The 26,967-nt window shown below is 36.1% G+C and overlaps 1 protein-coding gene across 1 annotated transcript in view; it reads left to right on the top strand.

Annotated features, from left to right (window-relative positions):
• Positions 1-26,967, top strand: part of EML6 (EMAP like 6) — a 122,619-nt gene that overhangs the window by 41,703 nt on the left and 53,949 nt on the right. Inside the window, exons 3-12 of the mRNA XM_009503780.2 lie at positions 2,798-2,896; positions 4,964-5,032; positions 7,704-7,889; positions 9,832-9,967; positions 13,753-13,954; positions 19,705-19,842; positions 22,449-22,705; positions 23,070-23,282; positions 24,193-24,360; positions 25,265-25,371. Of these exons, the coding sequence (XP_009502075.2) occupies positions 2,798-2,896; positions 4,964-5,032; positions 7,704-7,889; positions 9,832-9,967; positions 13,753-13,954; positions 19,705-19,842; positions 22,449-22,705; positions 23,070-23,282; positions 24,193-24,360; positions 25,265-25,371 (1,575 nt within the window). The remainder of the gene's footprint in view (positions 1-2,797; positions 2,897-4,963; positions 5,033-7,703; positions 7,890-9,831; positions 9,968-13,752; positions 13,955-19,704; positions 19,843-22,448; positions 22,706-23,069; positions 23,283-24,192; positions 24,361-25,264; positions 25,372-26,967) is intronic.

Raw genomic sequence — 26,967 nt, 5'->3', positions numbered from 1 at the left:
GAATTCTGTCAAATTCTCTTCCAGAAGGAGGACTAAAAGTGTAAATGTTTCAACCAAAAGGAAATTCAGCATTTATCACTTCACTTTTCTGCCAGCAGGAGACCTTCCTCAGTAGAGGAAGAAAATATAAAATGTTTCTTAATTTCCCCTCCATTAATGGTAATTTTGTGACTGGTAGGTACAGTTCAGGTCTGATGTTGTTCACATTATGAATCTAAAGGATACTGTAAGTATTGCCATGGTTTCCATGGTGAAGAGAACAGTATAAAAGAGGTGAGGAAAAAGTTGCAATCGGTGAAGGTTCCTTGAAAAATATCTTGTGTTTTGATCAGTACATCCAAACGCCATGGCAGGTGGAGATTGCTCAAGGACAAATAAAACTTATTTTTGCTAAAATAATAGTCCTTTCTGAAAATAACTATTTTTATGTTGGTAACTGGCAGGAACATATTCATTCTTTGCCATGTTTGATTTTCTTTTTCCTTCATTACCATACATCTAATAACCAAGCATGTTGTCCTAGGTTAAATGCAGGTATTCAGTGCACATCTAGTGATAGAACCCCAAATTTTGAACCTACTTTTATCTACTATTTCAGAGACTCACATATGGAGAGTCTTCAAAAGGATTTTGATGTAATATAATCAAGTCTTCTGACTACTTTGGTGGCTTGCAGACTCCTGCAGTAGATTTGCACAGTTTGGTTTAACAAGACCTCAGGTATTTTTATTTCTGTGAAAGACAATATCTAAGTAGACTGGACTCAGAGGAACTTGTGGTATAAGTCTGTAAATAGGTTTTTTTGTTTTTGTGGGTTTTGTTTGGTTGGTTTTTTGGTTTGGGTTTTTTTTTTTCTTCATTAATACCATATTGCTTAGTACACTTGGATGGTAGGATAGTAGGATATTGGTTGGGTTATGTGTTAATTGCTAGGCAAAGTTCAGGTATTGCATTAGGCATAATACATGTTGTCAAGTCCCATGAAACCAAAGTTTAAAAAGGTGTATTTCACTGCTCTAAAATAAAGGAACTGTAACTATTAAAAAGATGGTGAAGGGTGCATGTGTACCTACTGCATTTAAACCAGAGGCTTTTGATAGTGGCGTCTCCTAAGAAGGAAGATGAACACTATGTTTTTACACTTATAAATGGCATGAAAAGGCGTGGAGTACCCTGTCTCTGAATTATTTTGCTACAGAATGAAAACTGGAGCCTTCTGTTTCTTCATGAATAATGATTTCTTCTCTCAGTTGTACAGTAGTTGATAGCCTTACTGCAGTTGGTATTTTTTCTAATACAGCATTTTAGAGCCATGTCTGGTAATTACACTTGTTTTTTTGCTGGCTCAGTCCTTTTGTATGATCACAGACGTCTCCAGATTTGAAACAATTTGGCTATTGAAATTTTGAGCCAAAAAACAGTGGACATTTAGTTGAAGGAAATTCACTTGAAGAGATTCAGTTTGCAAGTCATCTTCTTGAAGCAAATCTTCAAGGAAAAGGTCTGGCTGATGTAATCTTTGGAACGTATGTCCATTTGGACCAGATGGTTCATCTGCTGATCTTTGAGACAAGAAGAAATGTTTCATTTATGGCATGTTCATTAAGTGCAGGCTTTCCTATAACATGCAAAATGCTTAGGAGCTTCAGTTGGACTGTTAATTCCTTATGATATGAAGTTATTTGGCAGGACAATGAGGAGAACAAGGGACAGGCAGTGTGGACACAACAGATATGGCTGGTTTTAAGAAGCCATGTTACTGAGCTGTAAGATTGTTTCCCATGGAAATAGTCTCCCATCTTCCCATGGTGCAAGTTACTCAGGGATATTCCTTTTAGTGTTGTATGTTGGACTTATCCATTACGTATCCATTATATATCCCTATCTAACATACACTGGCATCACATCTGTTATATACAGTTGCAGTACATTTAGTATTAGCTCAGTCTTTGCACTGGTACAGATCGTGACACCCAGCTCTGCCATCTCTGGTCTGCAGTCAAAGATCTCTCACCTAACAAGAAACTCTGATGGAAGTCACATCAAGTTGTACATAATTAGCACAGTCACTGGAAGGAAAAAAGCCTACAATCTCCACAATAACTGTTGATCTTCTGGATAAAATGTATGCAATCTACCTTCTCCCCCACTTCCCTAATCATTCAAGGAGTCATTGTCAATAATAGGGTGCAAAGAAACTGAGACTCAGACCTAGCTGACCTTTTTGCTATCTAATAAATTCATGTAGACAGGAAGATTTTCCCTTCCATTTTATTTTGTTATTTTTCTTTCTTGCATTATTGAGATTTAAAAGTATTAATGTTATTAGTTACTTTAATGGGTGATTTGATATACTAAGCTATGTAAAAGGCAGTCATTAAAAGTCTATCCACTTCTGATTCTAAAACTCAATAAAATGAGCATAATGAACAAAACTGTGTTTGGAAATAGTGAGAGCTTTTATCTCCTATTCACTTTTACTGTGAGGTTAAGTGATCAAAATGCAAGAATCACCTGCACCTGAAAGGAGCACCTGAAATCTTTCATTATAAGAATTGCACTCAAGGCATTGGTAACCTGAAATTAATAACCTGACTTTTTAGTAAAGGTTAGACATGTCAGTGCTTTCTCCAGTGAGTAAATGATAAGCATGAATATCTTGATGGTGCCTTTGCAATGTAGCTCAAATGCAAGTCCCTTGTGGGAAAATCCATTTGTACACATAATATTCTGAACTACAGTAAACTGATTTTTGAGCTGATTTTCTGTTAACTGAGTTACTATTGTTTTTCCTTAGCGCTTAGCTTCAGTTGGACTGGATGCCAAAAATACAGTGTGTATTTGGGACTGGAAGAGAGGAAAACTACTGGCAACAGCTACAGGCCATTCAGACAGGGTAATTGTATGAAGGGTTTACTGAATTGTGTCTGGGAGTTACCGAAGTGTGTTTTTAAAATAATTTGTGTTTATATTAGGTTAATGCAAAGATAATTTTGATCATTCTACCTGGCTTTTAAAATACTGAACAAGGTATTTATGTCTCTTCATTGTGCCAGACGTAGCACAAAGCACTGTGTTAATAAATGAGGCACATGATGGATTCTTGAGCTGATGGTCTAGCAAGCCTAGGGAGGAAATACTTTGTGATTATGCACAGATTAGCATGATTTACAGCTCTTTATATAAGATGTAAAATGATAACTCAGTGGACAAAGATAGTGTTCTTTCTGCTTAAGTCAAAAAGATGTTTTATCCTGAGGGAAAGTTTATCTCCCTTTTATTTTTGCTTAAGACAGTTACCTGTAGGAGAAATAGAATTAGGATAAATATTCCTTTTATATCTATTAACTTCAGGTAAAGGATCATAATCATGTCAATAAATATGAGAACAGAACAGGTCTGAGTTTAGAATATTATTCAGGATTAGGAAACGTTCCAACAGGTTTAGCATAAGGCAAATACCTCACCAACATACATAAGCACAAGGATGCATACATTAAAATAAATTATGGACACATTCTGACAACTTTCCTCTTATCCGAGTTATAACATGTTAGAATGTTGTAATTTTGAGGTATTATAATGTTTTACTACACGTGATGGAGTATTTATCTCTGCAAAGCAGCAGACTAAGCCCTTCCATACAGTTTCTGTGTACATACAGTCTATCTGCAGCTTATGGGTCATCTGAATAAATCTGGTACTTCATTTTTACTCACAATGTTCCCAACACAACAGAACCTTAGACCTTATTTGAACTTCTCATTCAGAACTGATTCATTTTCCAGTTACGTCAGTAGAAGTTTTGCTACTGACCTCAGTAGCTACAAGATCATGTTCTGAATTACCAGAAGACTCCAGGAGTGGCAAGAAGCACTAAAATCTTAGTTGCAGTAGGCTTTCACAACCAGAAAAAGGAGATTTGGCACTGAAGAGCAAGTGGGAAAGAATACATATCTAATTAGGCCACAAATTCTGATGATTTAGTGTGCAGGAGTCATAAAGGATTTCTGAAGGTGACATATCTTGTTTGTTCTAACGATACAAATAAAGTAGTACCTGAACTACTGTAAATCCTGATATTTATAGAGAAGATAAATATTTTGTAGGAAGGCAGTGCTTCCTTGTGTATAAAATGAACAATAGGTAAACTTAAGATAAAGTGTTCCTGTAAGCTGGTGATTTATACTTACCAGCTGAAGAGCAAAAGGCTCTTGTCTTTTTCTACAGACGTATGTTTCCTGAAGTAACTGGTGATTGTGGTAACCTCACTGGTTCTCAGCTTGGACATTGAAAAGCTGAATGCCAGAGGTGCAAAGTCTAAAAATAACATATTTGAAAATCTGGGCCAAAATACAAACTTCTTGTTTCCAAACTTTATATAATATTTTCTATTCGGCATAATGGAAAATAGAATACACTGTAAATTTGTTCTGGTAAAGTATATGGGATCTGATACTTCAGTTTTTAAATGCATGCTGTTATGAATGTAAATGTAACATTAGTCACAATGAAGAATTCCATTTTAACTCTATAGATTAGGTCAGATGAATGATATTTTGTCACTGACACCTTTTGGTAATCAGGTTAAATTAGATACTGTACCTTTTACCTAAAATAATGAATGAAGATAAATGTACTGATCTTTCTTCCCTAAACTTGAGGAACATTACCTTACACCATAATTCCCATTTTATTTGAGACAGTTTATTCAATAATATCTTGGAGCTAGATTGGTAGTGTGAAGGCAGGAATGAGGTGTGTTGACAGAACTATGTGAGGAAGCCTGCATGTTTGCCTTAATCTTTGTTTACAGAGAGTTGCAAATTTACCTAAATAGTATTCTTTCAGTTTTAGCAATATGTTGCAACAGAAATTATGCCTAAAAATGGGTAAAAGCAAACTGAGCCTAGATGCAATTATTGTATAATTTAAAATACCAGCTTCCTGTATTTCTTAACAGATATTTGATATTTCCTGGGATCAATATCAACCAAATAGAATTGTCAGCTGTGGAGTAAAACACATAAAGGTAAATAGCTTTTATTGTTTACTTGTTAAAAAGTAAATAAATGTCACAAAAGAAATTTCTCCTCTTGTATGACAAGGGCTTTAAATATGTCAGTTTATGTTTTTCTTTCTTTAGTCTGTGGGCATTTTAGCAAAGCTTTTTCTTTGAAGGCAATTTAGACATTCAGCAGTGACTGAGGTGCAGATCCGCTTAACAAGCAGAGTGGGAAGATCAGTTGGTGTAATTTTCGTCATTATATATTTGGAATTTTTTGGTTCTCTGCCCTCTCCATTCCACCCAAATTGTCTCAGCCTTTAGTGATTTCTCTCATCAGGCATCACAGAGGAGCTAAGTTAAAAGTATGAATTGAATGAACTGCTACCAGCATTTGTAGGAATACCACAGAGAAGGTATGCAATACCTGTGGAGATGAACAGATGAAAACTCTAGGGCCCCACTATTTCCTCCCTCTAAGTCACCTTTTCTGGATGTGATTTAAATATGTACCTAGATATAAACTATAAATTTAGGATAAAATACTCTCATGCCTGTAAAAAGCTTAGAAAGAAATCTTTCTCCCTGCCAATATTCCCTGCAGGTTTCTATTTTTTCTCCTTTCTCATCAAAAGCATTCCTAACAGATGGCAATTATTTCACATGACTGGGGTGGGAAGAGCTTTAACTAGAAGTTTAGGAAACCAGTTAATATCTCTAGTTCTGGTTACTGAGAAGCTTGTGCCCTTAAAACCACCACTGCTTTCAAACTGTGGGTGGTTTTGGCAGAAGCGATACCATCTGTTGTATTCTGCAAGCTGTTTTCCAAAACCTGTCTTTGTTTGGCACCTGTATTCTGTTTAAAATGGCCATAATTACCCTGAACATGCATAATACCAGGCAAAGTAAATACATATAGATACAGGCATGCCAAAAAAACAGCCCAAAAAGTGGGGGGAAATGATTAGATATTCCCCTCCAGTGATGCTCAAACAGCAGTCTATATACTTACTGTTCATTACAAGGCTGTGGGAATGTGAAAATTACTTTAACTTGCAACGAAGGAAAAGAACAGCTCTAATCACTTTGAGAATTGGGACTAAATACTTGGGAGTAGTGCCATTTATTCCTTTAGCATTTCAGTTCTGTTGGTTCATTTGGCTGAGCAGATATTAGAAGCCGTGGTAAAGCCTAGGAGCTAAGGAATCGCAGACTGAGCTCGGGATCCTCCCTACACCCATTTCCAAACACTGCTGCCTGCTCTCTCGCCCTTCTACAGCTAACCAGAATTGAGGAGAGTATATGTTTTACTCACAATATGAGAGCCCTGGGGGAAGTATTCCCACTGCATCCTCATAAATTAGCTTATCTTAAGAGGCAATGGAAAAATTTAATTGACTTAGAAATAGAGATGGATCTGAAATAAAAATCCTTGATCCAAGGATTTTCTGGAATTTGGCTTTATAGGATTTTGTAGGAAATAAGTACAAAGAGAAGGACCTAAGAAATTGGCTTATAGCCACAAAAAGATGTAGGCATATAAAGTGGGAATGGGATAGACATTATGCGTCTATGTCAGGTGCTTCAATATTCCTGTCCAGTCTCTGAAAGTATCTTCCCAGTGTGCAGTGGACCACAGAGCATAGATGCCTCAACTAATAAAGACCTGAGCTGGCAAGTCCATTCAGGACTGTGCTACACCACATAGATTTACTGTTCTGTTTCTGCATGTGCCCAGAACATTCTAGTGCTGGCAGGCCTGGGTATTTTTCAGCACTGCTTTTACACGTTGAATGGAAATTCTCTTTACTCTGCCTTCCCTGGAAGGTCTGATCCTTGAGGGGCAGCTGAGTGCACTAACTATCCTCTGTGCTTGATAAAACTCTGTTTATTGAAAAAAAAAAAAAAAAAAAAAAAAAAAAGGCACTCTGAACTGATTCAAAAAGGAATAGTGTGATATATATTTCTAGCCCACCACTGAAGACGCCCTTCTAAGGCAAACTTTGTGTTCTCTGAATCTTTCTCTTCCCCAGCCAGTCTTAACGTTCTTTTGTGCAGAATGTTACTGTGTCTGAGTAGAAGTCAAGAAAGTCACCATTCCACACTTAGAGATCTTACTACTCTCATAGTCAGAGAGTCATTTCACATACAAGCATTTGAATCTCCATCCAACAGATGATTTCTCAGTAAATGTAACTGTATTTGAGGGATGTTTCTCTTTCAGTGCATTGGAAAAGGGCAGAAATGTCTACTCCAGGCATGTAAGTTCTTTAAGACCAAGTATTTTGTTACTTCAGGACTGTAGCTGTGTTTAAGTTTTGCAGACAAGAAAAACAGGATGTTTCTGGCTTTAAAAAGTGTGCATTCATATTGACAGATTCACACAGCAAAACACGATAAAAGGTAGTGAGAATATGAGACAGGGTAGCGTAGCAATAGTGAGTCAGAATTGTGCCTCACTTTCACAGAAAGTTTGATCATTTTGTTTTGTTCTTAAACTTACTGCATTTGTCTGGGGGTTTCCTTGGTAAGTGGGCAGTTTTTGGAGTAATGGGCATTCTGATAGGACTACAGGAGCCGTTTAAGTGCCTATCCAGACACGGTTCTGTAAGGATGTACATCTGTGAGATCTGCACACTAATAGGAAGAACAGAAATTCTGCAGAAATTTTTTCTAATATGCCGCTTATATTTCACAGTTTTGGACATTGTGTGGAAACGCACTGACAGCAAAGAGAGGAATATTTGGTAAAACAGGAGATCTCCAAACTATCCTTTGTTTAGTATGTGCAAAAGAAGATATCACATACTCTGGTGCTTTAAATGGAGACATCTATGTTTGGAAAGGGCTAAACTTAGTTCGGACAATTCAAGGAGCACATAGTGTAAGTTGTGTTTTTAATATCGATTTCTGAAATCAACTGTTCATTGACTTGAAAAGCTTCCTGAAGGCTTATCTCCAAAGAGTTTCTTCTGTTTCAGGTCAGAAGAATGTCTAAGACTGTTCACAAATTAAGAACTTACATGTAGTCTTATACTTTGTTTACATGTCAACAGATGCTAGCTGCTGAACTGATATTGACAGAACTGCTGATATTTATAGTGTTGATTTAACCAAGCAGACTAAATCTGAAGTGAAGTTTCTAAATCTAAAGTTTCACAGATTGAGTAGCTTCAGTTATGATCAGTCTACTTAAAAATAGTTAGTAACCAAATGATCTTATTTTAAATAGAATTTTACCACTAAAATTCCCAACACTGAAAACTGACTCTTCATAAAAGCTTCAGCATGGAGTAAACCTGTTGAATCTGTGAACTGCAGTCCGACCATATTCCAAAGAGACCATATTCTGTGAACTGCAGTCTGACCAGATTCCAATACTCCAGTTGGCTTCATAACACACACCGTCCCCCTACCCCCAGTTTAAAGCACTTATAATTACAGAAAGGGGAGTGTATAGGATTGTGTTAGATTTTTTTAACCACTCTTATATAATCTATTTATGTCTGTTGTTTCTGCAGTAAAGGCACAGTAGGATTTTCTTGTCTTGTTTCAAATGTATTTGAGAACTACTCCTATTTTGAATATGATTGTGGCTAATGGCATTCTAGCATGGGCTTCTTGAACAGAAGGAAGCAAGAGTATTTTTCTTAGAAGAGTGATATGAAATCTAACAGCTGTTGCTATAGTTTTCTTCTAGAACCTTCCTAGAAAGAGCACTGCAAACTTAACGGTTGTTTCTGACCTCCCAAAATTAGTTATGTTGGCAGTGCGTCAAGATTCATAGTAGCTTTTCAAATTAGATCAGAGTGTTCAAAGAGTAATCCTTAGTTATAGAAGTAATCCCTAATTTATGAAGGCAGTCAGACTGAAGTCAGTGAGATGTCTTACCTGCAGAACTACTGTATAACTGCCAGGTTGTGGTTATGTGCAATTGCAATAACATGGAAATATCTTTGGCAAACAATAAACCCCTGTAGTCTGTTTGCAGAATTTTATTTAGATTATTTAGAATGATTAAATACAATCTCTTTCTATATACCATGCTCTGTTTCATCTTATAAATTATGGGGCTTGCCATGGCTAATATGCGTTCGTTTGCCCAATTTCTAATCTCTGTGTAACTAATTATTATAAATATTAATTTATTAAGACACTGAACACCACCACTTTGAAAACAGAGGTCCTCTCTTTATTGCATTAATTTTCATCCAGTTCAACTTGTCTCTTAACTGGGAGGGTTTCCTAATAAAATACTGAATCAGCAAGTATTCCTTGAGCTATTCCAATGTAGTACAGCAGAGTCATCAACCATGAGGCCAAAAAGAGTCTCAGAAGTGAAGAAGAAATTCAAACTGTACTAGAAACTTGTCTTTCAACTAAGAGAATGACACTCTTTCAGTTCCTGTCAGATTCCAAATGATGTCTGAACTGAATTCATGAAAGAATGTCTCAATCTTCTCCACACCTGTAAGAATATTTGTATTGCTTGTTTGCTTGTTTTTGTTTATTCCGGGTAACTATTTATTTTAAGTGTTTCATTATTTATTTAATAGTCTTTGTAATAATATTAACTAAACCAAATTTAAAGTTCTGCAAATAGGCCGTATCACTGGTATTTGCGTTAAAATTTCTACATAAACCACAGAAGTGGGAGCACTTGAAATAAAAGTAACCCCCTGTGTTTGTTGGTTTGTTTTCTGGATGGACAACATTTTGCTGCCTAGCAGTTACTAGCCTTTGATAAGAGTGTTCAAATACGTTTGCTTTGTGTGTTTAAATCAATCCTGAAGAACTTTAAAACTTCTTACACTGTTGGTTAACAGGCTGGAATTTTTAGTATGTACGCTTGTGAGGAAGGTTTTGCCACTGGAGGAAGAGATGGTTGCATTCGGTTATGGGACACTGATTTCAAACCAATCACTAAAATTGATCTCAGGGAGACTGAACAAGGATACAAAGGTAATGAGCTATTACTTTAATGGTTTTTCACATATCTAGATAATGGATTATGACACAATTTAATTTGAAGCATAAATGTCTCTGCATACTGCTGATTTTTTTACTTAATGACTGTATTTACTTTTGAGATCTATATTCCCTTTTTCTCTCTGACGATGATGTAGCCTGAAGAGTTTTCAATGTGTCGTAGTACAGAGGGATGCTTATAGTTGCTGTTCCCCACCATGTAAATACAAAAAGATAAGTAAAACCTAATTAAATACAAAAAGACAACAGAATGAAGTCAGCCAATCTTTAACATGATTAATTAATCGCAATTCATTTAATTAATTGAGATTTCTGGAACCTGATATGCAAAGATGCTGAGCATCTGAGCATTCCGTTATGTTCATTTGGAATGGTAGCACTTGGCATATTCAATAGAAAGCTATTAAATTCTTGACCATAGTATTTGTTGAATCTAATTGTTCTTCCTGTGAGCTTTGTCATCACTTTATTTTATGATTAGACTCTCAGAGCATTTATAATCTTCATAGATTGCAATGCACGCTTTATTAAGGTCTTAGCCTTCTGGGAATTCTACACATTCATTTGGATTGAGAGTACAGCAGTCTGTTTGCTGGCCTGAAGTAGGCTTTATACACTTTTAGCAACCAACTTTGTAATGGTTAGTGTTACTTTCCCTCGCTTCTTAGCTTATGTTTTTGGACCTAGTTTTCATATTAAAATGACCATTGGAATAGTCAAAGAGGCCACTAAGAAGGATGAAATTCTCTTTCTCAATTATTAATGTTTTGGCCTGCGATGTAGTAGCAAGCTTGTTCTGTTTATTTTTCATTTAATTAAACCAGATCAGCTGATTATTCTAATATTTTAAAATTCATAGGTTTGCAATACCTAGGCTCATCCAACAAGCAAACTGCCGGCAGCCCTAGATGAACACTGCTCCACCAGTTTGCCATACTATAGTGTAAACTAATGGAATTTAGCCCTCAAAAAAGCTGTTGAATGCACCCAACTGGTAGTCCCTTTGCTCTGTAGTTCTGGCTTTATGTAGTTTGTCAGAGCAACATATACGAAGAGCAGAGAAAGCAGCGCTCACACATGAAACATGCCTCTTCAACCTCCTTGGTTCTTTGTGAAGTGATTCTGGGCGGGAGCTTTATCCCACATATTTGTGAGACCAGAGTAGAAGCAAATTTTTTGCTCTTATTGCTGCCTGGGATGTGTCCACACACAGTGCAAAACAGACTTTAGCTGGCTTCAGTTACTTCTAATTGACTGTAGTTATCTTCTGTGGTAAATTATTCGTTCCAAATTAAAACTTACATTGTAAAGCTGTAATGTATTTATAAAGGTGTCTTCTAGCACATTGTCTGCAGAAAGCACCTAGCTATCCTGCTACAGGTTGCCTAAGAAGAGATTTTGATCTTGATGGAAGTTAAATCAAGGAAGGACTTACTGAAAGTGAATTCTCATTAGACATGCTGTGGAGTGATTCTAACTCGATGCCATTATTTCTACTATCTCCTAAATGCTACAGGATATGGAATATATAGCTGAGAGCAGCTAAGTAGAACCAGACACTGTAACAGCAGCTTACATGGCTGAGAGACAGATAATAGAGCTTTTTCTGTCGTCTTACTTGGCAAAAGTAGTAAAAATATTTTTTAAATTTTAATTAAAAAAAAAAAATCATTTGCAAAACGTGAATTGAGTTGCCATTTAGACTTGTATATAAATGATAACCATTTTTAAAAAATTTGATTAATTAATTGATCTCTAAAAACTGAGACTAGAACATTGTCCAAATCTCATCTTCAAAGCATTAAATCCTTCTGGTTTATGTTTGTTTGTCAAAATAAAAACATTGCCTGCTTTAATGGCAAGAAACTGTCTTAAGCAAGTCTGCAAAATTTTATCAAAGCTTGGCCAAAGATGCCGGTCCATGAGCATAATCACTAAGACTAAGTAAAAAGACATCATGGTGTATCTCTGAAAAGTGCGACGGGACTGCTGGTCTGACTACAACTCTGAAAAATTAGGGCCTTGGGAATGACTGCAGGTCATAAAATCCAAGCACACACTTACACCTTGTCACCATAATTTTAAAAATGTTTATCTTTCTCCTGTTTCAGCATTTCTTCTCTCTGTGTTTCAATGTGATACAACTCTTGCCTGCGATGTTCCTGTTATGTCTCTGTCCTTTTCTGCTGTTTCTGTCTCATATGTGATCCACCGATGATGGCTTCCGTTTAGTGCTTGCTACTAACAGACTGGAAATTTTGTTTCATTTTCAGTTATGTCAATGGCACTGGTTAGTTTAAGCACATACGTAACTTCAAGCGATGGTGGTAGCCTTAACTGCTTACCTATAACCTTCTGTCCCTCCATTCCAATTACTTTTTCCAGAACAGTTTGGAAAGGCATCAACTTTCAAACTTAAAACATCTTTCTAGGGTGCCAGGAAGACTGCCCACCCCCCTGCTGCCCCCCAATATACTCATTCATCAGTCATCCTGTATTGAAGAGTACCAAACACTTTTTACATAAGGTGTCTCACCAGTAACAATCTGATCTTAGCCTTGGCTTTTACATTTAAATCTACATGTATATTAGTAAAAAATCTGATAATGGCTAATCTTTTTGTGTAATACATAACAGAACACATTACCTTTCCTACATCCAAAGATGTACTTTGTATTCTAAAACTTAACAGTACCCATTTTCCACTTAACATCTGAACTTCATTCCTTGTATGGCCTTTGGTGTTTATCAAGAAGACGTAAGTCAAAGCTTCGGTAGAAATTTAGCTAAGTCACAAAGTGACGTTGTCAAAATTAAAAGGCGCTGGAAATGGACAAGACGGTAAATGAAAATTAATTTGCCCTTTTCTAGAGAGGACATGAAATGCCTACAATATATTTTATTTATGTGACTAGTAATTATTTACATTGTGTGTTTGGTTCCAAAAGATGTTAATATGATCACGTAGTTGGCCTTGGATACATGACAAATTGATTTCTTTTAATTTGTTCACATCTCACAGCATCTAGACACATTATCCAAACTGTAATTTTCATATACTGGACAGAAAGTAGAAACGCTGCAGGCAGTCAACCAGAGAATGCTACCAAATTGCTCAAGCTCTTAAGAGGGTATTTGTAAGGTTGTGGTTAGTAAAGTTCCAGCTGCAAAGTTAGAATCAGAGTTGTGGAATAAGATCAAGCTCTCTAAAAGGTATGCAAAGCAAGTTTCTGTTGGGGTTTAGGTTTGGTTTTTTTAATAATCAGTTGGGACAAAAAGAGAAATGTGATAACGTGGGCACAAACCATTTAGATTCACGATTAAAACTTTATTTACCATTTTACTTAGATGAACAAAAAAAGTAAAGAAGTGAAAAAAGGAATAAAACCAGCTTCAGTCACAGGAATCTTGCGTACTTGAAAATTTAAATCTTTAAATCATGTGAAATTGAACTGTTTTTTAAAGTAAATTCCCAAGGTGTACACAAAGCATAAGAGCTTGATCCTTTGAGAAACTGGCAGCAGAAATGCTAGATACTCAGCATTTTCCCACAAGTGAGCCTTCTCTCTTTTTCTGTCAGATGGAGATAATTTAACAGAACTGGTTTGAAATCTAATCAGCTGTGATGTATTATAAGACTTCAGTGTCAAAACATAACAGTTGTTATAGATTAACTCTTGAAGTCTTAATGGTCTTCACTGTACTATCACTTTGTCTCATCATTGCCATTAATCTAAGATTATTCTGTCCCCTGTCAGGTTTGTCCATCCGAAGTGTCTGTTGGAAAGCGGACAGACTTTTAGCAGGGACACAGGACAGTGAAATATTTGAGGTGCTAGTGAGAGAGAGAGATAAACCCATGCTGATTATGCAGGGTCATTGTGAAGGGGAGCTCTGGGCCCTGGCGGTCCATCCAAAGAAGCCTTTAGCAGTCACAGGCAGTGATGATCGATCTGTACGGTAAGGCTAGATCTTATTTATTTTTTTATCTATTCGTTCATGTACACATCATTTTTAACCAATGTCAAGTTGACATATTTGCGGTTTGTTTATTTTTCTGGCCTTATATTGACACCCCATTAAGACAAATTTTTTTTTCCATGTTTTTCTTAGCAGCTTTGCTTTTTTTCTTTAGCCCTCATATTTGGGCTCCTCACATCATGTAAAAGTAACCAGAGTTTGTGTTCAAAACATGCTGGATTTATATGCTTTGCTTGAAGTACTAATTCATTGTTGTTCTGAACAGCAGGTGTAGGTATCTAAATGGAGAATACTCATCTTCTACTTCTCTTCTGTTAATAAAGCCTAAAACCTAAATAACTTTGCCTCAGTGTTTTACACAGCAGGTGGCTGACTCAGCCATGAGTGTTTAGAAAAGGTGATCTAAAACCAATTCAATTAAAATCTCAGAAAATTAGATTAATGAAAAGGCACTGGTTTACCCCAATGAAAAAGATCCTTCACATGTTTAGTTGTAGCACTTGTGCCTCAAGCTTTTGTAGCAGAGATTTGAAGTTTTGTACACACATTCATGGAAGTTGTCACAAAGTCAGGGATGTTTCTTTTCCTGTTCCTGTTAAAATGTGGCAAATTGATAAGCCTCGGAAAAAACTTAAGCATTTTTTCATATCCTTAGTAAGACTTTACTGTAAAGTTTGGAGGTTAAGTAAGCTACGGTTCTCCCCATAGTGGATGTACTCCCATACCCATACAGCTGTTGTGTGTTGTCTCTAGTGGGCATGGACACTGCCCATTGTGACTAATTATTTGCCTGTGATTAAAGAGACTGAGGTTTTCCTGACTGCCAAAGCTGCCTGTGGGGACAGGGGAGATTTTTGGGAGACTGGGTTTTTTATTATGGCAGTCTCCTGGGTCTTTCCTCAAATCATGGTTCTGCCCTTGTCCTTAGCCCTGTCCCTTGCAGAACAACACATACAATGTGCCTCGTGACAGCTTGGTTTCCCAAGCTCTGATTCCCCATATGTTCTCCTTAGCGGTTTCTCCCAACCCTACTATCCTAATTTATAACCCCTCCATCAGATTTTTCTACAACCCTGTGTCAGACCCATGATGACTACTTTTCATCTTATATAGATAATTTGATTGCATACTTTCAAATCAACCCCAGACAGTTACTGAACAGGTTTTTCAGGTTTTATGGACTTCTAGCCAACTTATTTTGGAAATATATGTGTAGATTCAGGCCATATAGCCCATATTTCAATGGGAAAAATCAGTCTCCTACCATACACACAGCTTCTAGTATATGCTCCTTCATATTCCACATTATGATTCCCCCCTGCCTTGAAGCTTGCTGATCAGTTGGAATTTCTTTTTACCTTTCCTTTCTATCTTTTTACTTGTACTGGTTTCCTATTCCTGCCATCCCTCATCTATTTCTAACTATAATTAAAATCCAAATTGTGAAACTAACCAAACTGCCAGTTGTTCACTATGGTCATGTTATCTCCCTGATTCCTACACATTAGTGTTAGTTCTTTCAGTTTATAAAACACATGGGATAGTCTCTTCTGCTTGGGTTTGTCTGCACAGTTTTGTAGATGGGCACAAATTCACACTGCCTGCATTCTGGTGCCAGCCAGTTCTGAAACAAAAGCTGCAAAGCTGGGATTAGCATTGTACATCCCTCAAGCTAATAAGCCATGCTAAGACTTGGGATTTGTTATCTTGGACTCATCTCTTGGTTAGCATGGTAATTCAGCTCTGGCTTGGAGCTGGATGATGCACTGCTGACTCAAAGCGTGCTTGGAACAAGCTCGTGCCCCTCTGTGCAAGACTGTGCAAGCATGCTCTTTGTGCAAATAAAGCCTTAATTAGCGGTGTTCTTATGATTGTCATCATTGTTATATAGTCGTTATTATATTACTGATGTCTTTGAACATTGCCAGTCTCTAAAATGTGCATTTGTTAACATTACAGATACTTTACCGCACTACATCACACATCCTTTTAGCTTATAGGCACTAGAGAATGTGGGATTTGAATTCTGGTTCAGACAGTACTATTTTTATGCACTAATGCTTCTTGTGATGAACTCCAGTGAAATATATAAATATTTTCATTAAGATAAAGTACACCAAAGGATTTTCTTGCCATTTTTTTTTCCATAACAAAATGGCATTGACAGGAATGTTTCCATATTTGTTCATTGTGTAATTTTTCTTACTATTTTGTTGTCACATTAGTTTGAAAAAATTCTAAATTGTTTTACAAATAAATATATTTAGTGGGCCAGATTGTACTCTCATGTCTAAGTGAGATGTCTAAATGAAAAGGACTTCTGTAGGGTTAAGGGTAATTACTGTAGATTTTCCCTAGCACAGCTGAGAGGAGGCTCTAGCCGAATATAGGTTTCCTACATTTTAAACTTCAAAAGCATATCAACTAGGGAAGCTGCCCACTTCCTGCCTCTTGCAACAGGAAAAAAGCATCATTCTCATCTGAATGCAAAGAGGCATACAGAATTATTTGTTACATTTGCTCAATGGACCTCACACATGTCTTTTTGTAATGTCATGTTAGAACATCTAGTTGCAGGACCACAAGGAGCTGCTGTTCTAGCAGAACATCTCCGTATACTGTCTGTCGTCTTGAATGATCTCTTTCTGTATTCCTTCATTTATAAGAAGATTTGATTAGAACCTGTTTTTATATGAATCCATTTGAATATTTATATCCCTTTTTTTTGTGTGTGTGTGGAGCATTGTTCTGCCAGTTGAATGAAACAAAGCAGCAGTAAAGCTTCTGTCGTCAGCTATGGCTTTTTCTGCCAATGAAGTGGTTGCTAGTAAGCCTCTGGGAGGCTGTAATCAGAATGTGCTCCAATAAATAAAATCATCTGTCAGATATATGACAGAAAAGACTAGAATATTGACTAATAAAATAATGTTTCATAAGTCTTTTGGGGTTTTTAAAACAGTGTCATTTAAACATGCATAGGAACGTTGCCAAAGAATGGTAAAAACATGTCTTTGCCTTATTTGAAAATACATACACTTTTTATACGGAAATAGTTTATCTGGCTTTTCCAAAAACAACGCGCACAAGTATTTTGCCAGAAGAGAATCTTTTTTTCTATTTTTCATAAGTAAAGCCAGGCTTTTATTGTGTCAGTTGTGTATACAAATGCCTGTAGGTGTGCAAAATGCGCTTTTTTTCTGTTATAAAATCAAAAAGTTAGTATTTGGAATTACCCTGCCATTAATCTGAAATGTTTTCTCTTGCGTTTGTTTGTTTGTTTTTTAAAGAAAATGGAATTATTCTGCTTGCACTGCCCTGTATTGCAGTTACACTTCTAATGTATTGTCAAAGTGATACATGTAGAAGTGACATTTTTGAGGGAAATTTTATCCTGGTGTTTCCTTTGAAATCTTTCCAAGTCCTTTCTGGTTCATTCTTTATTGTATTGGGCTCATAGCTTCTCCCTAGCAAGGCTGCTAAGAATCTTGCATCTTATCTACTTCTGTTTTACCTTTGAAAACAGTTTTAGCATGCCACATCCTTTTTTTTTTTTTTCACCAGGAGATGGTACTTGCCATTTTATCATGGAGAAGCCTTTTCAAGTTCTTTCTCATCTTTGAATTCTCTCAGCCTAAGAGGAAGCCAGCATCGTTCAGGGTTGTTGATTCCAGACTGATCAACATGACTAACATTACCTGACAAGGCCCAAAGGGTTTCTTTCTCAATGCAAGCAGTCAAATTCTATGATCCTTTTACTAAATTTATCAAACTCTATATTTTTTTTCTCCTGTTACTCAAGGCTGTATTTAAATGTTACTGCTCGGGTAGTCAGAAACTTCCTTCTTTCCAGGCTATATTCAATGTTCTGTTTATGCTATTTTTTCTAGTGCCAGCATGGTCCTTCAACATAACTTTTTCTCCTTCTTTGACGTTTATCCTACTGATGTATTTTTGGAAGCAATACTATCCCTTCCCAGCCTTTGTGTCACTAAGGTATAAAAGTTAAACTCTTTTGGTCTTCTTTAATGTGATAGTCTTCATTCTCTTAATCATCCTAATAATCCTTCACTGCATCTGTTCCTGTTTTTATTCCAATTTCTTGAGATAACTTGTAAAGACCATGCCAGATGAGGTCACTGTGTGTTGTGTGCTATTGTTGTTGTGTACCTTCTGGAATAGCACCCAGGATATATTTTAGGATTTCCTTTTTGCTGTCTGCAACTCACTCATGGATCATAGTCATTCTATAATTGAAAAACAGTGTGAGATCTTACTTCTTTTTGCTGGTTCCACTTGCGTTTCAAGCTTACAGCACAGTGCTAGACATAAGGCTCTGGAAGTACGGGCTTTGGTTAAATTTCATTCCATGTCTATTTGTTTCATCATCAAGAAACCTGTTTTTTCAAATATGATAAATGCATCTCTGGGTTCACAGTGCCTCCCAGCTTGCTGTCTGTAGCAAATCGCATTAGCATTCTCATCTTTTGTGCCAGCGTCTTCAGTGAAAATATTAAACGTTACTATTCCAAGGCTTGTACCTATAAATCTCAGTAGTATCTTCCATCCAGCCTAATTGTTTCTTTCTGTAAAGCTTGCTATAAAACTTAATCCAGAATCACATTACAGATGTTGTACAAATTGTCATTTTCTTGAGTTTAGCCAACAATCACATATGCTGCTATTTGAATATTTACTGAATATTTTATAAAGCTTTTACAAATGCATTAGATTTACAACACTGTCCTCAAAATAAAGATAGTAGAATATTGCTGACTTCATTTTTCTACCCCAAGAGGTCTTTTAGGCATTTTCTTCCATACTTTTAATTATTCTTTTCTTTAAATTTTTTTCTAAATCTTGCGTACTACTGAGATCTGATTAACCAGCTTGGAGAGATCTGGGAAACTTCCTCCATTCTTTCTTAAAAATATAGGCATATTAATTGCTTTTCTCCATCTTATGCAATAATTTATTGGTTGATTATTTATATTTAAATTTATGTAAATTAGCAAATCAGCATGCAGTTTTGTCTACTAGTTCATTCAGGGTAATGACAGGAAAATTTTCTCCACAGTTGGAATGTTTGTGGTCTCTGAGTATTGCTTTCACTTTCAGTGAAAAATTCAGTCTGGTCTGCATTGACCCTTTCTGTCTTCAGAAACTGCATATTTTTTTTATTAGTCTAGGGGAACTTTATTATATCAGATACATGAAGTCCGGAGATAACACCAAATGACTGTGTAATTTGGCTTCACCCTGTTTCCTCTTCTGCTATCAGACATATGTGTTCAGGTCTGAGGTGCCATCCCTGCTTAGGACTGGGAACAGTAAAGGCTCCTTTATTTTGAAAGGAATTTGAACCTGGAACTTCCCTTGAAGGTGTCTGAAAGCTTAATTTGATACTATTTGCCAAGATATTCAGTGCCACTGTTGGAGTCCATGTAACGATTCAGGCAGTCATTGTGCACACCTTTTCTCCTCTAGATTGATAAGCAGTTTTTCAGTTTTTTAAAACTAAATTTCTATAAGACTATAAGCTCAAGTCAGTGAAATTCTCTTCATTTCATGGTTGGAAAGGAACTCAATACATTATAAAACCTTAATATAAGGTCTGCATGCAAATGGACCTTTACCACTTCAGTTAGACTTTTTGGTTTTGCTCTTGATGATATTGAAATATTGTGCAGTCAAGAAAAATCTCCTACTGCTTTCAATTTCCTTTGATGCAGATTATGGAGTCTTGCTGACCATGCCTTGATAGCTCGCTGTAATATGGAAGAAGCAGTGCGGAGTGTGTCTTTCAGTCCTGATGGATCACAGTTAGCACTTGGAATGAAGGATGGCTCCTTCATTGTCCTACGAGTACGGTGAGAATATCTTACATTAGTTTCTCGTGTTATTAGGGTTATTCACCCTGAGTAACTCAAGACCATATTGTCAAGTCTTTTATTCCTATAAAAAGAAAAAATCTTTGGGTATTTTATCAGGAACAAAGAGTAAAAGTGGAGCATGTGCTTCCATAATATCATTTGATGATTTAAAAGGCGGTAGTTTGGCAATTATGCTTTATTTAATTCAAAATATTAGCTTTTAGTAATAATGTTGATAACATTTAAGAGTTTCACGTTTGGCTTTTTACTTTATATATTCTGAAATTATGCAGATATTGTGTGAAAAGAAACATGCGTAACAGAGATAACATAATTTTGAGAGGGATCTCCTTGATCATATGGTTCATTTCCTGCCATATGCAAGAATTGATTCTTTGCAAAATAATCAGTGATTGAAAAACATTTTTAAGCATTTGCAAGATATATGTGAATTCTACTTTTCATATTAGACAACAAGCTTTCTTTTTTTCATGAACGCATCAAATGCAGTAGGCATTTTCTGTGTGTGGAGTACTATTAGGGAAGACACACAAAAGTAGGTGAAACATAAAATTGGCTGTAGAGTGAAACAGCCAAACAAAATAGCACGATTTCAAAACACAAAAGCTATTTTAACTGGTACTTGGAAGAGTTTATCACTTCCTTAACATTGTTCCATATGTTTGAGTGTATATTTAAAATACTTTGAACTACTAGCTGATAGGAGGGAATAGCCTGTAATCAATGGAAGATCTGTGAAAAAACCCTGTAATGTACTGCTTTAATGACTTTAACAGAACTTAAGCAGTCTTCTCATATTAATATAAAATGCTTTTCAAAGACTAGTATTTTTCCAAAGAAGTTAATCTTCATTATCTCGCAGTAATCCTGTCTTTGCTAATTTCTCTGATACCTAACATTATTCGTGATGCAGCTGGCAGGGACTGATGATAAACCCAGCATTATTCCAGAAAGAGCGACAACACCCTTGTGTAAGGCCCTGAATGCAATTACTTCTCCATCTGTTCCTTCTCTGTGACAGACCTTCTGACAGGGTAACAAATCTGCAGTCCGTGATCCAGGAAAACTGAACGATGGCAATGTGTTTGTTGGCATTTTTTTGAATAATTTACTCAGTGACATGAATCTTTGTTCTCCTTTTTTTCTGGCCATGAAGGATCTGCATCTATGGAATAATCCAGAGAATTAGCCGCCCTTCCCAGTAGCAATGTTTACCACTATGGGATAGCTATGGTACCAGTTTTCAGTAATAAAGTAGAGCTAAGAACGTTTTTTTGCCCAAACACTTTTTGAAGGAAAAAACCCCTATGAATAAATAAGATTTTTTCCCAGCAAAATTTCTACTGTTATTGGCATTTTGGAATTTCACCATTTTAAGAGACATTTCTAACAAAATTATTCTGTTAGGTTTTTTTAAGATCCTGATCGTCTATAGTATTAATCTTTCCATTCATATCAGCATGTCCCAGAAATGTCTGTCTTCACTTAGAGATGATTCTCCTTTCAGGACTCTTCTTTTAACAGTACTATGTATCAGCATATTAAAGATATATTAACCAAATGTATTGGGTTTTTAAATAAATCTGAGTCTTTTCATAACTGTGGTGCTACTAGCAGTAATTAATTAAAGCAGAAATCAGCAATAATATTTTAAAAGCTTAAAATGGAGAGTAACAGAAGCATGACATCTGGAGAAGACTGTTCCTCACAATATTTCCTTACACCCCAAATGTATAACCTGGTGTGGATTGTCTTTGTAAATACAAAATAAATGGCACTGACACTTGGCTCATTGTTCAGTCAACTTGGGGAAAGATGTATTTATTTTTTTTTACACTTAGTTTTTTTTTTTTCCTCATAGCCAAAGCATTTGGGGAAAACTACTTGCAAACATTTTGTTTGCATTCACTAGCACTGCAGTTTTTAATTCCTTGGTTATAGGAAAGGAGGTTATATAAAACATTATTGATAGGGAAGAATTGAATATTTTTTTGAAAACTAGATGATGTAGCTGTCTCGATCTTTTTCAAAGACACATGCAAGGTATTGTCACTTCTGTTTTTCCACTGGTTGGGTGGTGGTGGTGCTGGAACCCCCAAAGCTGTAGCTAACATGCCATGGCATGTGGGATTAACCATCTCTAACTTTACCAGTCTAATTGTTAGCCTCTAATCTAAACTGTTTGCCTGTCTCCCCAAAAGAGTCAATGTGGTGAAATGGGTGTCTCCCCCATTTTAACATGGTCTTGTGAGAGACAGGGTCTCACTCTCTCTTCAGATGGGACTCTTTTTTTCCATTGTCTATGTTAAAAATAAAAAACAAAAACAATTAAGTCTGGTCTAGTTGAGATGAGACAGCTAACTATTTTGCAGGTAAAATTAGGTGAATAGAATGAAGAGTATCATTGACAGGTAAAGTTGCTTGTAACTTTTGCTTTAAAAGTATGCTTATAACCAACAAAAATAATAGGAACTACTCAAAAATATTTTTTTGTGAAATATGCTTTTTGTTGTACAAATTTAGTGCATCTATCTTCATATTTGTGGATTGCATTTCACAGCTTTCACTGTTGGTTCTTGCAGAGACATGACAGAGGTAGTTCATATTAAAGACCGAAAAGAAGTAATCCATGAAATGAAATTTTCACCAGATGGCTCTTACCTTGCTGTGGGTTCTAACGATGGCCCAGTGGATATCTATGCGGTTGCTCAGCGATACAAAAAAATAGGAGAATGCAACAAATCTTCTAGCTTTATAACTCATATTGATTGGTCTGTGGATAGTAAATTCTTGCAAACCAATGATGGTGCAGGAGAGAGACTGTTCTACAAGATGCCGTGTAAGTTTACAAGTGGCTCATGTTATGAACAAATAAACTTCAGTGTTGATTTGAAAAGAACAAAAGAAAATATGGCATAAACAGTACATCTGCAAGTGGAGTTTCTTGACTGGAACTTAGATAAATATCTAACATTTTCCACTTTTTTATGTTTTTAGCATGTATGTGCAGCTGCATTAGACCTTGTAAGATGTGTGATGTTGTCAAATACCACAAGTGTGAGATTATACTAATTTAAAGTAAGATTGTGAATCTTCATAACTTTTGAGGTTAAAAGATTAATCCCAAGAAGAATACACAGGTAAATGTGATGAAAAGAAATGGAGTTTACTAAGAAACAAATTATTCACTTTTATATTTTCAGCTGGGAAGCATCTAACTAGCAAAGATGAGATCAAAGGAATTCACTGGGCTTCGTGGACCTGTGTGATAGGATCTGAAGTGAATGGAATTTGGCCAAAATATACAAACGCTACAGATGTCAACTCTGTGGATGGAAATTACAGCAGCTCTGTGCTAGTGACGGGAGATGATTTTGGGCTGGTTAAGCTAGTCAGATTTCCATGCCTAAAGAAAGGTAAGATAATATTTTGTGTTTCTGAAGAATGGAATATTTACTTTGAAACCATATCTCCGTATATTTTCTAATGGTGGCTTTTGATCCTTCAGTATAAATCAAATTAGTGTGTGCACAGTTCGTATTAGTATTAATGGACATAAAGATGAGACTTTAACCCTCTCTGTATCTAACGATTTCCCACCAATGTACTTGGTTTTAGCACTGTTGAGGATGTATAGGTTAACATGTGCTTATTCTGATACTACATTTTCAGAAACTAATTCAGCAAGACTTTACATCACATCAAAATCATATTAACACCAGCTGCACTACTATAATTCATCCAAATTTATGTCAATAATAGTTTCAGTAGGGCTTCACTGTCTGTTAGCGTGTGTCAGTGTAGCTCTGTTTGAACTATTTGCTTCATATCTGTAGTAAGCTTTGAACACAGATTGTTTCCTCAGTATTTGCACTGTACCATGCATAAAGCCGACAAAATTAAATAAAATGTTTTGGCTTTCCATGATCTTCAGTGTTTAATTTAATATCATATCAGTATGTTTTCTGATAGTGATTTTGAATTTATGTGTGTAGTGCAATACACGCTACATGTGTAGAATTCACATTAGCAGTAATGGCTATAAAGGTGAAAATTAAACCCTATGTGTGTCTGGTGCTTCCTGCCAAGATTAAAGTGCCTTTCAGAAAACTGAGGTGAACATATTATTCATATGATTTTATGCCATTTATTTGTATTGTATAATTACTATTAGTATCAAAATATCAAGAAGCTTCTAAGTATTTTTTCGTTTTTAGTGTTCATGGGTGTTTAGACTGTGTTTCCATTAAAAGCCTAACTTCATTAGTTTCAATGTTAAGTTTTTTTCTTCTTACATACTAACAGTTCTGGTTTTGGTTTTTTTAGGAGCTAAATTTAGAAAATATGTTGGCCATTCAGCACATGTAACCAATGTCCGTTGGTCCCATGATTTTCAATGGGTTTTAAGTACAGGAGGTGCTGATCACTCTGTTTTTCAGTGGCGATTTATTCCAGAGGGGATAACAAATGGCATCCTTGAAACGTCTCCACAAGGTAAAAATTATCTCTTCTTAATTATTTATTAAATAAAATCAACAGAGAATGCAGCACTGTTGGAAAAGCTTTCACTGAATTAGCAGAAAATAATTTTATTATAATTCCCTAGAATTACATATGCTTAGCATGTTTGGGACGTTTTACTTTTCATAGACAACCAATTTCTTTCAGGCAATGCGTGCTAAAACCTCTTCTGCAGTCTGCAGTACTGTGTGTTTAGGAATACATGAGTAGTATTTGTCAAAGCATATGGAAAAAAAAGACATTTAGTGGGAGATCTAATCTAGGTAAAACTAAATTTTTTAAATTAGCCATCTAACTTGCATTCTTGACTACACACATTGAATTGTTTAACTTTCTTTTCAATGCAAATTCACGTATATATGTGAAACCTGTACTTCAGATTTTTTCCTTGCTGTATCCATGATATTTATAATATTCTACAAAAGCCATATCAATTATATAATGGCCACTGTTGAAAATAGGATTCCCTTCAGCAAAGGGGCAAAAATTCACTCTGTATCTGCACAACTCCGTAAAATACCTGTGTTACAGCAAATCTTTTTAAACACAGTGATCGCACAGAAAGTTGTAGTTTACCATTTCTGTATGTTTTCACTCCAAAGCCCATTAAGAAAGCAGTGTCCTCTCAGGTGATGGAAATGTGCTTGTAACTATTCAGATATTCTCCTTCCCTTTGCCCTGCTTCTACCCCAGGCATTCAAACAAGAGAAACAGAAATGAAACCTGACATAGTCAGTCAGCCCGCATGATTTCTACAAGCTGCTTAAGCCTCCAAAGTTGTTGAATACTGCTTTGGATGTTGTCTAAATTATGTAAAAACATCACATACTATTTTCTTGTGATTAGATGCCTTATATTTTTTTTCTTTTAAATGCAGAAGGTGGCATTGATTCATACAGTGAAGAATCAGATTCAGATTTATCTGATGTGCCAGAGTTAGATTCTGACATTGAGCAGGAAGCTCAAATCAACTATGATCGCCAGGTGAGTGAAAATCAACACGCTGTGCCAATTACCTGACAATTTATTGTGACTCTTCAGTAAAGATAAGCAAAAGAAGTTTGCAGTTAATTCATCAGACCACTATAGGAAGATTATTTTGACAGTATTCAGCTGATTATGGAACCAATATACATTAAAACAGATTTTACTTTACCTGGAGATGAGAATTTAAAGGGGTTTGGAGAAAAAGCATTGGTGTATATACCATTATATGTTAGAATAAAGAATATATCTTAAAAAGCACAAATTTAAACCTGAGAGCTTATTGCTATCCTCGTTCTTATGATGGGTGTTAGAGAAGACTTTTCAGTCCTATCAAATTTAGAATCCCAATTTGTTGAATACAGCTCATGGAGTTTTTGTATGACTTTTGCATATTCAAAGCAGAATACCCTTAATGACTATGGAGCCTGTATAATATATTTACTTGTGACAGATTCTTTTTTTTATTGTCAAGGACAACAATGTACAAGAATTAAAATTTCCCTAGTTTACGGGAACCAAGTAGAATTGGTCTCTAATAATCACTTAATACAATTAATTTGCTTTCTGTTTTTAGTACAACTTTGTTCTGAGAGAAGTTAAGATAGGTTGCTTCCATTCAGGAAAACAAATCAAATAAGTATTCTTTACTGCACTGATTTTTTTCAGGAATGGTAGTAAGCCATTCTGCTCTTTAACCTGACATTACAGTGTCAATTTATGCTTTGTCGCTATGGGCTCCCCTGGTGATCAGGACTGTTGCCTGAACTTGGTTACAGTCACCTATTCGGCTGTGCTCACGTCACTGGGGTACTGTGGGACTGCACCCCTCTCTGTGTGGGCACTTTCTTGGATGGCCTTGTTATCAGGCTCAGATCTCGGCCCCTCTTCTTTTAGAGAGCAATTTTACCTTGCTGCTCCCAGGCATGGTTTCACCCAGCCTGCATTATAACAATTTTCACCTATACTACTATATTAGAAAACATTACTGAAGTTTAGAAAATGCCATAAAACAACCCATAGTTTTGCTCTTTTTAGGGCAAATGGATTACGGTTCCACATTTCTGCAGGACTTCTACTTCATTTGGTGTATGGCATATTTAGTTCTTACCTAACAAGAAACTATTCAATCCTTTTTCATTCATCGGGCCATTCCATGGCTGCCTTTACTGCACATTGCTTGAACACGTCTCTGAAGACAGAATTACTTTCGCTGTCATTCTTTCTGTTCCATTTGTGATACTGAGTGCTTCACAAACACTGATCTTTTTAACAGTCTGCAATGTGGAAGGGTGCTGTTATCCTTGCTTTGAAGAAAAGGAAATGTTAACTTCAAATTCTGCTATCTGTTCTCTGAATTTTGCTTCTGTTTAAAAATACCTGCAACCTGATTTTCAGGTGCTGTTCTCATTGTGCAGAGAATATTACTTGTCACCTTGTCCTGTTACCTTATCAGTTGCAATGGTGAAAAGTCAGAACTTCCTCAGACCAGAATGGTGGTCTCGTACTAAGTGTGAAAAACACACAATAAGCTTGTTTCAAGTTGGTTTGAGTAAGTTGATGACTGTCATGGACCTGCTTTCTAGAATGTAGAAG

Source organism: Phalacrocorax carbo, chromosome 3 (assembly GCF_963921805.1).
Source record: "Phalacrocorax carbo chromosome 3, bPhaCar2.1, whole genome shotgun sequence".
Classification (NCBI taxonomy): domain Eukaryota; kingdom Metazoa; phylum Chordata; class Aves; order Suliformes; family Phalacrocoracidae; genus Phalacrocorax; species Phalacrocorax carbo.
Note: the sequence above shows the minus strand (reverse complement) of the source record. Positions and strands in the feature narration are given on the sequence as shown.